At 34.4% G+C, this 14,889-nt stretch overlaps 1 protein-coding gene across 14 annotated transcripts in view; it reads left to right on the forward strand.

Annotated features, from left to right (window-relative positions):
- LOC116159712 (liprin-alpha-1) overlaps nt 1–14,889 on the forward strand; it is a 76,651-nt gene that overhangs the window by 30,213 nt on the left and 31,549 nt on the right. For 13 of the 14 annotated variants that reach the window (XM_031472763.1, XM_031472764.1, XM_031472765.1 and 10 more), the window contains exons 1-2: nt 8,851–8,906; nt 9,049–9,150. In XM_031472763.1, coding sequence (XP_031328623.1) covers nt 8,868–8,906; nt 9,049–9,150 — 141 coding nt within the window. In that variant the 5' untranslated portion in view covers nt 8,851–8,867. Of the gene's footprint in view, nt 1–8,850; nt 8,907–9,048; nt 9,151–14,889 lie in introns of those variants that run through there. The other variant, XM_031472777.1, reaches the window with a different exon arrangement.

The raw sequence follows: 14,889 nt of genomic DNA on the forward strand, positions 1-14,889 counted from the left end.
CAAACTTTTTGGTAGTAATTTTATAGACTAGTAGATGCTCAGGTTGGGTATAATTAAGGGTCGAAGCTTAGTAAGTGTAATATTTAATATAGTTTATGGAACAATTTTATACAATTAAATACAGTTAGGGTTTAATTAAAGGGTATACATTAGAAATTAACACCAGTTAATTAATATAAACAAACAGTTAAAATTCATTACAATCGGTTCATAATAAACAGTTCGTGAACCTAAAGATACAGCAGTGAACTTGCTGATATACTAATGCAGCGTTAATTGCTATATCCTTATACTGAAAAAGGCTTTGAAGTTTACTAAATTAATTACTAACAGTAAATAATGTGAATTGTTTCTTTTGATCTCACAAAAGCAAATCCTAGTAGTCACTTTGCGGGAATTGAACAAATACATTATTTAGGGCGTAATTATGAAGATTATTTTAATGAAATTGCATTCGTAGTCATAATTCGTTTCCAGTATAGAGCTCTACGAACCGGTATCTTGCCGATTGTTTGCTTTAATAAAGATTGGAGTTGTTGAATCCCGCAGCGTGTAATATTCGGTTTACAACTTTGGGGAAATATGCGTGGGGTAATACAATAGAGGCATGGGATATTTGTACAATAAAATATAAGGATGTAAGCTTAACGGTCAATTTTCGAGCGGTACATTGAAGAAAATATATTACCCCTCGTATTATCCAGTAAGCGTTTTTCACAATATCCACTTGTTTTACACTATTCATAAATTATAGTTGAACATTCTATGTATATCATTAATCATTATAGATCTTGTCACTGGTCTTTAGCTACTGTAACGGGTAGTTACAAAGCCAAAACTGAAACGCCCGCGCGCACGTACCAACAATTTTGATTTTGTTTTCAAATGATACTCGTACAAAAAGCATGTTACTGTCTTGCAAATTTTTGCCTACATTTCGCCGAGGGCTAGCTCAGTATATACAAATTTACACCTCTGGTTCAGCTCACGTGGTCAAAATATTCACATATACCTATTCAAAAGTCAAGTTTTGCATTCGTATACAGAGCTTTGTAACAATAGCAAAGACAATTTTATGTCAAATTCCGGTACTGCACGATTTGATACACTTGTTTCCTCGCTTGTTTCTTATAGTATATTTTTTTTCACTACTAGCGTCTGATGACATGATTATTAACCTCTTTTCCACTTTTTTTTTTTTTTTTTAAATAGCCCTATCGGGATCGATGCCCATGTGGCTAACAGGAATGGAAACAAAATGACAAGGATGACACTCTTCACTCCATGCGGTCTTTCATGGAGACTTTTAATCAGACAAACACAATAAATAGACCACGGAACGGTTTAGGATGACGAACAGAAGTATGTTATAACAGAGGTATTCTTCAATGAATGACTTTATTTATTTAAATTTTAATTGTAGCTTCCATAAAAAATTGCACCACAGCATCGTAGATTTTTTTGTTATTTGGAGCTAATAGGGTGACAATATTGGTTGGTAATTCCATATTACGACAGCGTATTTCTTTAAGTAATTTGTCAGTGAAATCAGCGTTATTCACACAACCAAGGAAAATATGATTAAGGTCGCCTTGTTCTCCATATACGCAACTGGGTGTATCTGTCAATCCCATTTTATGTAAATGAACTGGATATTGCCCGTGACCAAATTTTAGTCGAGCTATTGTGGTCGCATACCACCTACTCACAGTAACGTTCCTCGACCAGTGAGTTCGAATCAACTGAGGGTGGATTGTCGCATATTGCGTGCTTTTCTCCGAATTGGAGTCTTCCCAAAGATTTTGCCATTTTGTAAACAAAAATTGGTGCTTAAAATAGGTTACGGCATCACTCGGTGTTATTATTTTATTATATGGTATGGTCTTGTATAGCCCTTTTTGCTAACGCATCTGCTCGTTCATTAGCTTTTATATTGACATGAGACTTCACCCAATAAAATTTAATCTTACATCCTTCGGTTCTCATAATTGCTATAAGCTTATAAGTTTTTTGACAGATTGGATCCATTGTGAACGAGCAATAATTCGATTGAAAACCTTTTAGAACGCTCATGGAGTCTGGCATCAACACAACGTTTGTCATATGGCGCGCCCTACAATAATTTAATGCTTCGTATATGGCGATCGCTTCAGCTGAATATATAGATGTTAGGTTATGAAGTTGTAATAATTGATGTTCTTTATTGGAGAGGTTATAGAAAGCGCTGTCACTTTTAGAAAACACAACCCGAAATTTCGCTCAATAAACGTTTAGACAAGTTCTCTAAAATGAATAATTGCCACCATCCGCCATTTCCAGAGAAATTACATACCTAAAATTATCACATTTTGAAAAAATTCGAACGAAATGACTCTTTGAAAATATCTCAATGACAGAACAAAATACGGCCTGCTTGACTTGTACTTCCATGCACTTGATAGACATGTTAAATTAATAAACAAAAAAATCTGTCCAACCGTTCACTTTCTTATCAATATAATATGTTAATTTAGAGGACTTCAAGTGCTAGTAGTGAAAAAATAGTATATATACCACGGTAGAGAAGTCTATTATTGCCTTCGCACCTTACATCCCTCGGCGCAAGCGCCTCGAGATGTAATCTTGGTGCTCAGGCAATAATACTGTACTTCTCTACCTTGATATATAATGTACTATTATTGTATCTGCAATATAATTTAAAAATAAGGGAAATAAAATAAAATTATATTGACGTTACACTGGAATACATGTGTATGTAAGTGCGGCGTTTATTCGTAATTCTATGATTGCCATGGACATCTGATTATAAAAATCACCGTCTTTAGAGTAAATAAAATAATACACCGTCCATTCAAAGGCTCGTTGCAAAAGCAAAAGAATAGTTGGTAGGTCCAAAATCCAAATCCAGTAAAGCCTAATATAAAAAATATGAAAGTTGTTTTCGTGGATTAATAGAAAGCATCTTACGAACAATGTTGCGATTAAGAAATTGAATAGATTTGAAAGTCTGTATATAATAACTATTTCGCCTGTCCCCCTATGCTGGATTAGGAAAAATTACCACAACAGTCAATTATTTCAAAATATAAGGGGTCATAAAAAAATGTCTTATATAGGGCTGTTAAAAATCTTCCAATGATTTTACTTGTTGATTACACTACGACTACCTAAACATTCGAGTTGCAGTATTTTGGCGTAAACATAAACCTTCATTTCCGATTTGTTAAAGAGAAGCACCAAAACCAATTTAATAGATCTATATGTTTAATTCAAAGGGTTCATTGTAAACCATGAAGATTTAGTGTTTACTTACTTGTTTAGTATCCACTGGTTTTAGTAGGTAGTACCTCCATCCAATACTAAGTAAGTGTCCTGGAGATCAAGCGTCTTTTAAGTTTGTAAGTAAATGGCAACTGCAGATTTTGCTCATTTATCTGAATGATTTTTACGAGGATTTTTAAAGATACATTAAAATAGCTTATTAGGTAATTAAATATATACTGTTGTTTGATTTATGTATGTTTTGTTTAAAATTGCTTTGGTAAGCAAGTGGTTAATTTATGACCTGAAAACAAAACCAATAGAATTTTCACTTAAACAGATTGAATTCAACTGTAGGTACGTTTAACAGGAAAATGTCTATTGTGATCGTTATTTTGAATTTTCTTTACCGAAGTTTCTCGTAAAATCTCTCTCGAATAATTAAACCAGACAAGCCGAAATCGGCATTTACATGACTTAATACCAATGTTAACGAAATATTTTCAATTTCGTTAATGAAACCAGCGCGTTTAAAAGTTGGAAAAACAGGAACATGGAAACCACATGTTACGGTTGTTAGTCTGTAAACTGGCTGTTTTTCCATTATAAGTGGAAACAACAAAACGAACGAGTAAATTCGAACGGAAATCAAATCCACTGTGTTGTATCAACAGCGAGCTTAGAATTGGTTCATTGTTTACACGGCATAACTTCTTTTCGGATCGTCTTCATATTCTCCTCAGAGCAACGAATTAGGAGTATCCGAGTATCGAAATATAAATTGCGTTCGACATCTGGTAATGACGACGAGATTTATTAACTTTCTTTTTTATTTTACCGTGTCTTAAGTGATATCGTGTGTCTGAAATTTACGACAATGGTTCTATTTCGATTATTTCAATCCAACAGTAAAGCCATTTAAAGCTGCCCCCATGTCCAGGAAAAGTAAAATTATCATTCGAAGATTGCGAATCGGACACACAAGATTGACTCACATGCATCTCTTAACCTCCGATCCTCCACCCGTCTGTGCACACTGCAACAATCCACTGACTATAAAACATATCCTTATCGATTGCGAACATCATGCAAATACTCGACGCTTCCACACACTGAAGAACAGCTTAAATGAAAGTCTAAACTCTACCGACCAACTCCACCATGTGACCAAGTTCCTCCAAAGTATCAATATCTATGACAAAATTTAGCGTATAGCTCTTAGGTTAAGTTTATAAACGTATGGCTAAGTGTGCGTTTACAATGAACGTATACGTAAATATTTCATACACCGTAACTCGTACATATCCGTATCGTTTCCGTAAATTTACTTCGCTGTTTACAATAAATCAAAGATTCATACTACAAGTAGTATGATATAACTTTAAAACATTTTCAACCTTTGCGACTATGCGCAAGACTTACATATCGCTTACATATACGTACGTAAAAATTACGAAAAAAAAAAACTGCGAAATTTTTACGTTTTATGTATTTCTTACGTATACGTTCATTGTAAACGTACACTAATACTTGATTGTTCTTGTGTCAATGACCTTCGATGTTGAGACACATTAATTATAATTTAAAAAAAAAATAAATAAAAAAAAATTTAGTAATCTGTTTACCATAAGAAAGTATAAAAGAAAAAAAAAGAAAAATGTCAACGTGTTTCTATAAGAGTTTCAAATTATTACCTATTATTTTGTAATGACAAGAGTCGAGATAATTCCCGCGTGAAATTTTATGATCGCATCTTTTACCGATAGCCTCTTTTTTTACTATGCTTCCATCTGTTAATAGCGATCAACCATTTTTAGCTTCCTAGTGCGAGCTAGGTGGCTATTGCGATCACTTTTTTCTGGACATGATAAAATTTTATCAAGTGTCGTAGTTTTAAATAATTTTAAGCAACTTTTAAAGAATAAATTTTTTCCGTCTGTATGTACCTATGTGAGTACGTTCGTACGTTGGTAATTTTCCGAGGTAACGGCTCGACGGATTTTGTTTACAATTTGGATATGTGTATTAGGCGTACTGAAACGAAAAATCACGAGCCGGAAAAAAATTTTGGAGCGCCCCAACGGCATCGAACTTTTTTCAATTAGCCACCTAAAATTTTTATTAAGTTATTCGAAAGACTTTATTTTTCTGTGTACGATCTACAAAAATTGTGCCAGGTTGTACTTATTACAAAAAAACTGAGAAAAAAAATGTCAAAGTTAAAAATACATATCAAAGGCCTCGTGGATCCTTCGCGAAAAAATACCTTAGCTCTGTTTGCCTATGGTGCGTTCAACCTGGGACACACGATATATGCAAACAGAATTGTCTTTCGAGTCAGTTCCAATTTCGATGCGCTTTTGATAAATAAAGAAAGTAATTAAATTTACATTACAGCACAAACTATAATATTCATGGCCACCGATTTAGCTATGATGCGTTTTTTTTGCATTTGCTTGATACTTATACATTTTGTCCATATCTTAAATAGGATTGTTTTTATTTGATTTCTCACAAGAGGTGTGATGGTATGCAAGATTTTAAAGTTTGGCGTGGCACTTCTCATGTTTGAAATGTAATCAAATCTATTATTTTTATCAATTAACATTGATTGAGTAATATTGGTTCTCTCTTAAAATTCCAATTATTCTTTGGGCGACATTACTTAATATCTCTAAATCTAAACGTTCGGTAAAGTTTAATCAAATCGTAAGGAATAATTCCTTTTTCTAAGTGTAGAACTTTTTTCATTTCCGAAATTTGAATTTGAAAACAAAAAGAAATCTGGGGAACAATTAAATGAAGCAACAGGGGACGTACTTTATTTACATCGGTAACGCGATTGTGATTAATGTAGAAATGAAACCGCATTCGGAATAAAAATTTGAGTTTATTTTTATTGATTTGTCTCTTTAAGAATTTCATATCGAGTTGGGACATATTCCTCGGTGTATTGCAATAAAAAAATTGACCCAATTCGATTGTGGCCTAGCTTAGAAATCACTTTTCTATTCCAGGCAACTTCCAAATATATGATTAAAAAGAAAGAATGTCAATTTGAATAGGAATAATTAACGAGAGGGCTTTTTGTTGATATCCTTATTGGACATCTGACTGATGGATTGTGCACTTTATTATCTTAGTTTTAGAAATATGAGATGAGATGAGTTTGTGTTAGTTTAGGAGTTTTTGTTTGGCTTTCTAAGCTCAGATTGAAGTGGATTATGGACCGAAGTAAGGCTCGTAATTTGTTTTGAGAGATCGAGGGTTTTGTCGGATTACGAATTAAAGATTAATTGTAGTTATTTTCTTTAACACACAAAATTGGATTCGCTAGGAGATACCGTTCTCATTCACAGAATCGCCGATGTGTAGTTATTTATTGTCGAAATCGAGAGCAACAAAATGCGAAATGCGTTGACATGTTTTAACTTTGCATTTACAATTATTACACTGACAATGCCGTACAGCTTAATGGTTAAAGTTGAATGTAGAAGGAAGTGGTTTGATTTTAGTATAGCCTTTATACGAGAAAGTTTGACTGTAGTAGATGCGGGCATTAAAACTTCATGTTTTTAACCTTTCAATTCATGTTTGATTGACGTTTTACCAATATTTATTGGCTTCTTCGCAAAAGAATGTCTAGTCGAAATTTGAAAGCTGATATTCGAAACAAAAGTGGAATATCAATAAATAAATGAGACCATCTTCAAGTAAATGGTGTTAAAAATTGTGATGAATGACGATTACTCGCCTTGTCTTGTCTGATTTTAATCATTATTTAGCATTTTAAATAAATTTAAATCAATTTTAATTAAAGTACTAGCATTGCGGTTCCTTTTTAGGATATCAATCACCATCATTCGATATTTTTTATTTATATTTATTTATATTTTACACAGATCTATAATCATTAAGAAATGACGCATGGTTTGCCATATTCTCTTAATTAGATATCATAAATTAATGCGATAAATTATGAAAGAATTCTAAAGCTTTCTGGAAATTTCTTGATGTGCATTTCCATTGCTTTGGAGAACTCCACATTTCCAAAATATTCCGCAATCTCGTTTGGTAAAATATAACAAGAGATCCTTTTTTCTAATCCCTTCGAGAGGATGCCCATATTTGGGCAAAATTTTTAATTATTTATTTACCAATTTTGTTGTATTCTTCCTGTCATACACTCTTGTTGATTAAGTTGGTAGAGCAAAACCTTTAATTTACTCGCCAATTTCATCGGTGAAACTGAAAAAACACATTAACTTGTTCCACAGGAACTAGGTTTTTGTAGTCTTCTTGTCATACTTTTGGTTAAATTGGTTGAGCGAAATCCATATTTATTCACCAATTTCATCGCCGCATCGAAACATAGGTATTACTGTGATGTACAGGGTGGCCAAATAAGAATGCGAGGTACTTGTACCTGGGAACCTGTCCATCGTAGAGGCTTGCGGTAAAAAAATTCATTACTAAAACGGCCACGAGAAAAACCTGGAAAATATTTTTAAGTTTCTGAAATGACCGCTAGGGGGCGTAACTGCAATCTGAAATCAAAAAAAGTGATGTTTCTGTGAATTCCGCTATATTAACCTAACAAAAAAATATCCGGTCTTTGAAGACGACGATAATCTGAACCTTTTTTGTTTGACAATTTTTCCTGTATCTCTAAAAATGAAGTGGTGGGGGGTATTCAAAGGTTTCCGTAAAGAACACCCTGTATCTTCGAAACGACTGAGCCGATTTTAACAAACTCGGGTTAATTGAAAAGAGTTATTCTTCGGCTACAAATATTATAATATTTGAAGTTTTGTTAGTTTCACATATCGCCGCTTGAGGGATTTTTTCGACATTCCGACAGAAATGATTAATTTTCTCAAAAAAATTAAATGCGTTGGTTCGATTTTTTTTTCATGAAAAAGTTTTGTATTGAAGAACATCCTGACCATTAAATAATGGCGCTCAATTGTAGCAAAGTTAGTATGGTTATCTGTTTATTGCTTGTGTCATTAACATATAATTTATTGGCCATGAAAAGTTTGTTTCTGCTTTTCTTAAATCTCAGATAAGACAAAAAGGTACATCTGCGGTATATACCTATTGGATACCAAATTTTTTTAAACATGATATTCTCGCGTGATATACATTCCAACTAAAGATTGTATTGTCATTTAAACTGTGGAGTAATTCAGAGGGTGGTGCATTTGAAAAACAAAAGTTTATGACAAAAATAATAGAATTTATTATCAAGAATCAGAAAAGAAAGATCAAATAAGTTTGTGTTAACCCTCTAAAACAGTATATTTACGCAAGATACTTACGGCCTGCAATGACCACATTTGTTTTAAAATAGAGGAGTTAAATATATTAACAACTTCGCTTTGCATTATAATTGAAATTAGTTTTGTTAGGCACTTCTTCCGTTACACGTTTATTACTTATTTTTGAAGTCAACTGGCAAAATTATTTTAAATTGCTAACTTCATAGGACGCTCTTGCTCTTTCTATTACGGTACATCGGAGGAACTTTACTTAATGAAGGTAATAAAACCAATGTGCACTCTATAATGTCTGTCTTTTGTTGAAAAATCAGGCGTCGAATTGTAATGGGAACTATAAATTACGAGAACTTCTTTGAAACTGCGGTAAGCAATTGTGTAATAAAAGGCCTCTGTTCTTCAATGTGATGCGAACAATAATCGTTTTCGCCAATTTCGCTTTTGATTGATTATTCTTAAACGTTTCCATAATGTAAAAGCGAGAAATGTAACAATAATTTTGTTTCAGGAATTTGCAACCCTTACCAAAGAATTAAATTCGGCAAGAGAGCAACTGTTAGAACGAGAGGAGGAAATAGCGGAATTAAAGGCTGAAAGAAACAATACTCGAGTAAGTAATGCACCTGAATAGACGTCCTTCTTTAATATCGTGTTTGCTCAATCGTGCACATAACATTAATTTCCTCCCATAACCAGGTAATTCTAAATTACCTGCTAATATTACGGCAGCTCAGTCAATCGTGTTTTGGAGATTAGCGAAATGACGTGCGATATCGTGAAGTAGAAGCGATTAGCTAAACAACTACTGGATTGCGAAATTAATAATTTTGGGATGTTTCGCATTCGATAACGGCGTGCGTAATATTAATTACCGTATGTGCATATGATGATCGTATCGATAAAAAATGGATTAAAACCTATTCCCTAAGTATTTGCTTCCAATTGTTTTATCTTAAAATCCCAATATTTATTAAGGTTAGTCTCATATAATTTTCTATAGAGCGTAAAGTATGCCAACAAGGAATTTAATGCTAAAGGGGTCGAGGACGAGCATCACTTATCAAATAAACCGCAGGTTCAAAATGTGGAAGCTATATATCCGAAAGTTCCACAATTTCAATTGTTTTTTTAATTTTTTGGATGCGAAAAGAATTCTGATCATCTAGTTCTAGGTACTTATTTATTTAGTCGTTCAAGCGCAAATAAAACAAGTTTAAATAGTATCTTAAGATACAAGTGTATAATCAGGTCTTTAAAGCACGCGCAACGAGTTTAATGGCAGACGCGAAGCGGAGTGCCTTTAACGTTGCAAGTTCTTTAAAGACCAATTATAGGTACACGTGTATCTTATAGTATTTTTTATTATACCTGCAGTATAATTTAACAATAGGAAATACACTGGAATCATATTGACGTCATACTACTCGAATACATGTCTAATTAAGTGGGCTGGGTGTTCGTAATTTCACGATTGCCATGGAAATGTCACTTGACGTTTGCTTATAAAAATCATCGTCTTTGTGAATAAAACTATTTTCACTTATAATTGCACAAGAGGTTTGTATTTTACCGAGTAAATTTGGGTTGTTTAGGTAATGAAAATCTGTTGCCTAGCAATTAGACGAGAAAAACTGTCAACTAATAAAAATGCGACACCGCAGGTGGAGCATTTTTAGGTTGACAGTTTTTCGAGTCCAATGCTAAAAGGAAACAGATTTGAATTGCCACAACCCAAATTTCCTCGGTTTAAATACAAACCTCGAGTGTAATTCGGCAGGACAATTTAACGAACAAGAAATTCACCAAACTAATCAATTATTGACAGACGTCAAACTAGTCATATGGGTAAGGATAATGCGATTATTGGTTCGAAAATGAATAAGTGAAAAAACCACTAGTGCATTTGTCGCTGGAAAAGTTGCAGGTAACTTTTGCCGCTGTCAAAGTGACAATTACACTGCGGCTTATGTGATTTTTTATACATGAGTTGAATTGTCGTTGAAAAAGATAATACCGTCCACTAAATTGCTTGTTGTAAAATGTAAACATACAACGTTCCATTTAAATATCTTCATAAATAAAAAATTTAGCATTTTACATGCGTTAATCCAAATTTTTGACACTGCGCATGCGCAAAACCAAAAAAATATCGGTATGCGCGGTATGCTTGGACCAAGCCCTTTCAAATCAGCCCTTTATTGCCCAAATCGGTTCATTGGTGTAGAAGGAGTATGTGTGACTGACGGACGGACAACAAAGTGCAGCCAATAGCGATTTTTCACTTTTTCGGAACGAAACGTTGTGTAGAAAATCTCCGGTAAAGTAACGGTGCGGTCAGTAAAGTGACAAGCGGCAGGAAACGTAGTCTGCTCTGCCTCTGTCATGGAAACTAACATTTCCTGACAGAAAGTAGGCATGAAAATGAAGGTTTCAGGACGATTTTGGGTAAATAACTATTTTGAGGCACCTCTCTCTATCTTGCTTTTTCTATGTCCTTCAGCATTTCCGCTACTATTCCGTCATATCCTGCTCACTTTCCTTTTTCGGGGTTTTGCTGCCTCTTCTATTGTTATGTTATTTTCTTTTGTATCATTGTCTTGTACTGTGTTTGTTTATAGTTTGTTGTCCGTTCCCGTTAAGAAGGTCCCTAAAGTGCTGCCTTCACCCTGCTACGATCCACGGTCCGTATACTAAAGCCACGATCAAACTTTCTACGGGAGAAAATTGTTAAATAGCAATTATCAAATCTCAACAGAGAAAATAGCCGAAAACATTCTACGCACTCTAACACTTAGAATAAATGGCCTTCCGCAACTTATGTTTTAATATACTATAATAGTGTTCCTCATTCTCTTACATAAGCATTTATAACAGTGGGTCTGGCTTGGCGCTGCTTTTAACAAAACCCGCCGCATAAACGGCCAGCTAAGCTCAGTGTTTTTAAATATGGAAGCAAGAGAAGGTTCAAAGCAGTAAAGTTCGTTCTGGGCAAGACAATCTCCGTGCGTTATGGTTGAGCGCCACCCAATTTCTAATGTACACTATCAACTCACCCTGCATAAAATTGGGAAGATACAGGATGCACAATAACCACAAATACAAATCAAACGGCTCTATATTGCTGGTTGCTTTCAAATAAATTGCAAAATAATATAGATATATATGTGAAATTACACACTGCACAAATCATAAAAACCCCCAATTAATTCCCAATAATTATACTCCAGTTCAAAAATGATTGCCCCCAATTACTGTTCCTTAATGATCGTTAAGATTAATAAATGAATCACACATATAAATTACAAAATGGTTACGTTACTACCGGTCACAACTAGTAATGAAAATATCCCAACGCAAGTTCGGTAACAACAAGGCAAATAGAATATAACGCTTACCTTATGTAATATTCCAGATGTGAGGCAGCAAAGAGAGCTCTGTTTGCACCATTCATCTCTGCAATCAAAAGAGAACAAAAAGGCCCAAACCACAGGGTTCGGAATATATTATGAATAAATGTCTGAAGGACCTACGAAGCTTGCGGTAAGCTCAAATCTCGATACCCCTCTAAAAATGTCTGTGTCTCTGATGGAGTGTCGCAGCCACACAAAAATTAATATATACGATCAAGCAAAAAAAAGGCATTCTCGATCATGTCGAAACAGTATGTAGTTAAATGAGTTTCTCCCTCGTCTTCATAAAATGGCCGCTCTTATCTCCCTCAGATAAGGTTGTTGGTCACGACCTCCTAGGTGTCTATGGTTGATAATGAATCTCCAAAATTGTCCCCCAATCAACAGGTGGTCTCGAACAAGATATTTCCCCCGAACAAGGAATTTCGGTACCGAACAAGGACCCTAAATTTAAGAGGGATTAAATACCAAGCGTTCCTCAATTACACATCTTCCAGTATATCCGTAATTCGAAGAAAAAAGTTTCACGTTAAAGCTGAACGGTAAAATGCTGCAGACTAGGTACTTGTCTCGCAATTAATACGGGTAGAATTGCCAAAGTTTTTAACTAACAGTGGTGGCAAAGATTACCCACGTGTTTTTCTTTTCTCACGTAGAACGGCTTAGTTGTTCGTTCGATCAGAGTCGGAATCGGAAAGAAAAAGCATGTGAAATTTTGGATCGCGCTGTAAGGTCCTGCCATCTGGCGGAACTAATCCAACGCATAGAAGTAGAAATTTATATACAGGGCATACTGAATGTAAAATACGGAATGATGCAAAGAAGAAATGAACTTGTTACACATTTTTTATTACACTGCTTCTATGCCTATGGAGCAAATATTTCATTTTATGTAACTACTGCAGTATAAACTAAATAATGACTCGATGCAATAATTTGGGCATAAAAACTGGTAATTCTGTCATAAAGGTATAGTACAATATAAAATTTTCATAACACTTAAATGAAGTACATCTGTCGAAACTAGTTACTGATGTATTATGAAATTGCATTAGTCTTATGAGGTATAAAAAATCCGCCATTTTTTAAATATTTTCACTAATTTATAAATGCATCGAATTTCCAGTGCGACTACAATAGTATGGGTATACCTACCATGTATTAATAACACTTACAAATTACGTTTTCATGAAGGACATTATTTGTGGCTTTAATGGCACATGCTCCGTTTCGTTATTTATCGTTAGTGATCGATAGAATGTTGTACCAATATAATATGAGAAGAAAATTGCAATGAATAGGGAAGCAAAAATGCAGTGTGATTCTAATACAATAGAACTCCTTTCAGAATCATTAAATAACCAGAAGTCGACGCGTCTGAGATTATCAAGTGTTAAGCGAAACATTTTCTTTAACGTTTAGAAGCATTAGTGTAAAGTGCATGTAATCTTAATTTATGTAGACGTTCATTATGGGAAACTTCTGTCGAGTTTAAAATACTTGATATAACATTTAATAATCTCGTTTACGTCTTGTCTCTTGTATCTCCTTTCGACGCGTGAAAATATAAACCCCGCGAATTTTTCGATTGGGGTCTATAACAAAAATAATCGTATAGGAATTAGCAAGCTTGCCATATTGTGGTCCCCATCAAAGATGACGGAGGAAAGATGTCATAAGTGTAAGAGGCCAAAAAACGAACCCGTACTTTGTGATTAGTTCTTTTACGTGTTAAAATAGTATATTAAAGAACAAGTTTCATAAGTAGCTGTTTTATCGCACGTGTCCAGTTTGGAAAACGAGCCGCGTAGCGGCGAGTTTTCCAAAGGACAAGTGCGATAAAACGGCTTATGAAACGAGTTATTTATACTACTTTTTCTATTTCGCGTGATTTCTATTGTAAAAAACTAAAAATAGTTCAAAATTCTGTACTACTTCACATTAGTTGTAAATGTTAAGTGATAGCACTGGTTCGCTTTTTCAAATTGAAAATTTTGAAGTTTCAATTTTTGCGCACATATAGCGAATTGCCATTTGGTACTGCAATTTTTGTGAAATAGAAATGGAAGAGCAGCACGAAATCATAACTTGCACGCCACCTGAATTGCGGGACATAGCAAACAGTACCGTAGATAATTTGCTTCCGCAGAAATCGAAACTAAAATATGAAAAGGAATACCTTAAATTTGACCAGTGGTGTAAAGAAAATAAAGCCCAACACATTTCGGAGAATGTTTTATTAGCATATTTTGAATTACAAACTCATTTGAAAAAGCCATCGTCAATATGGTCAATGTACTCGATGCTACGATCCTACCTAAATGTGCATAAAAATGTAGATATATCAAGATACGTCAAGTTACAAGCACTGCTAAAAAGATTTTCGCAAGGCTATGAGCCAAAAAAATCAAAAATTTTAGATTTAGAGCAAATTAATCGATTTATTCACGAGGCTGACGACAAGCATTATTTAGATACAAAAGTAAGTAGAATTTTTTGTTCTAGTGGGTAGGTACTAGCTACAGGAGTATCTTGTTTGTATTCTCGTTGTAGGTTATTTTAATAATGGGCTACAGTGGGGCATGCAGACGCGAGGAGCTGACTAATATGGCACTGGGCGACATCCAATATAAAAATGATATTGTTGTCGGTGCCTAAAACAAAAACAAATGTAATGAGACAGTTTGTCATCACCGAGAAATTGTGGATTGATATTATAAAAAAATATAGCAGCATACGCCCAGTTAATACTTGCCATCAACGATTCTTTGTAACATACCGTAGTGGTCGCTGCATTACTACTTCGATCGGAATCAATACAATGGGCAAGACGCCACGAAAGATTGCAGAGTTTCTACAATTAGCCAATCCGGCACAATACACTGGGCACTGTTTCCGGCGTTCAAGTGTCTCACATTTAGCTAACAGCGGTAGTGACT

This window comes from Photinus pyralis, unplaced genomic scaffold, assembly GCF_008802855.1.
Source record: "Photinus pyralis isolate 1611_PpyrPB1 unplaced genomic scaffold, Ppyr1.3 Ppyr1.4_LG1, whole genome shotgun sequence".
NCBI classification, from domain to species: Eukaryota; Metazoa; Arthropoda; class Insecta; order Coleoptera; family Lampyridae; genus Photinus; species Photinus pyralis.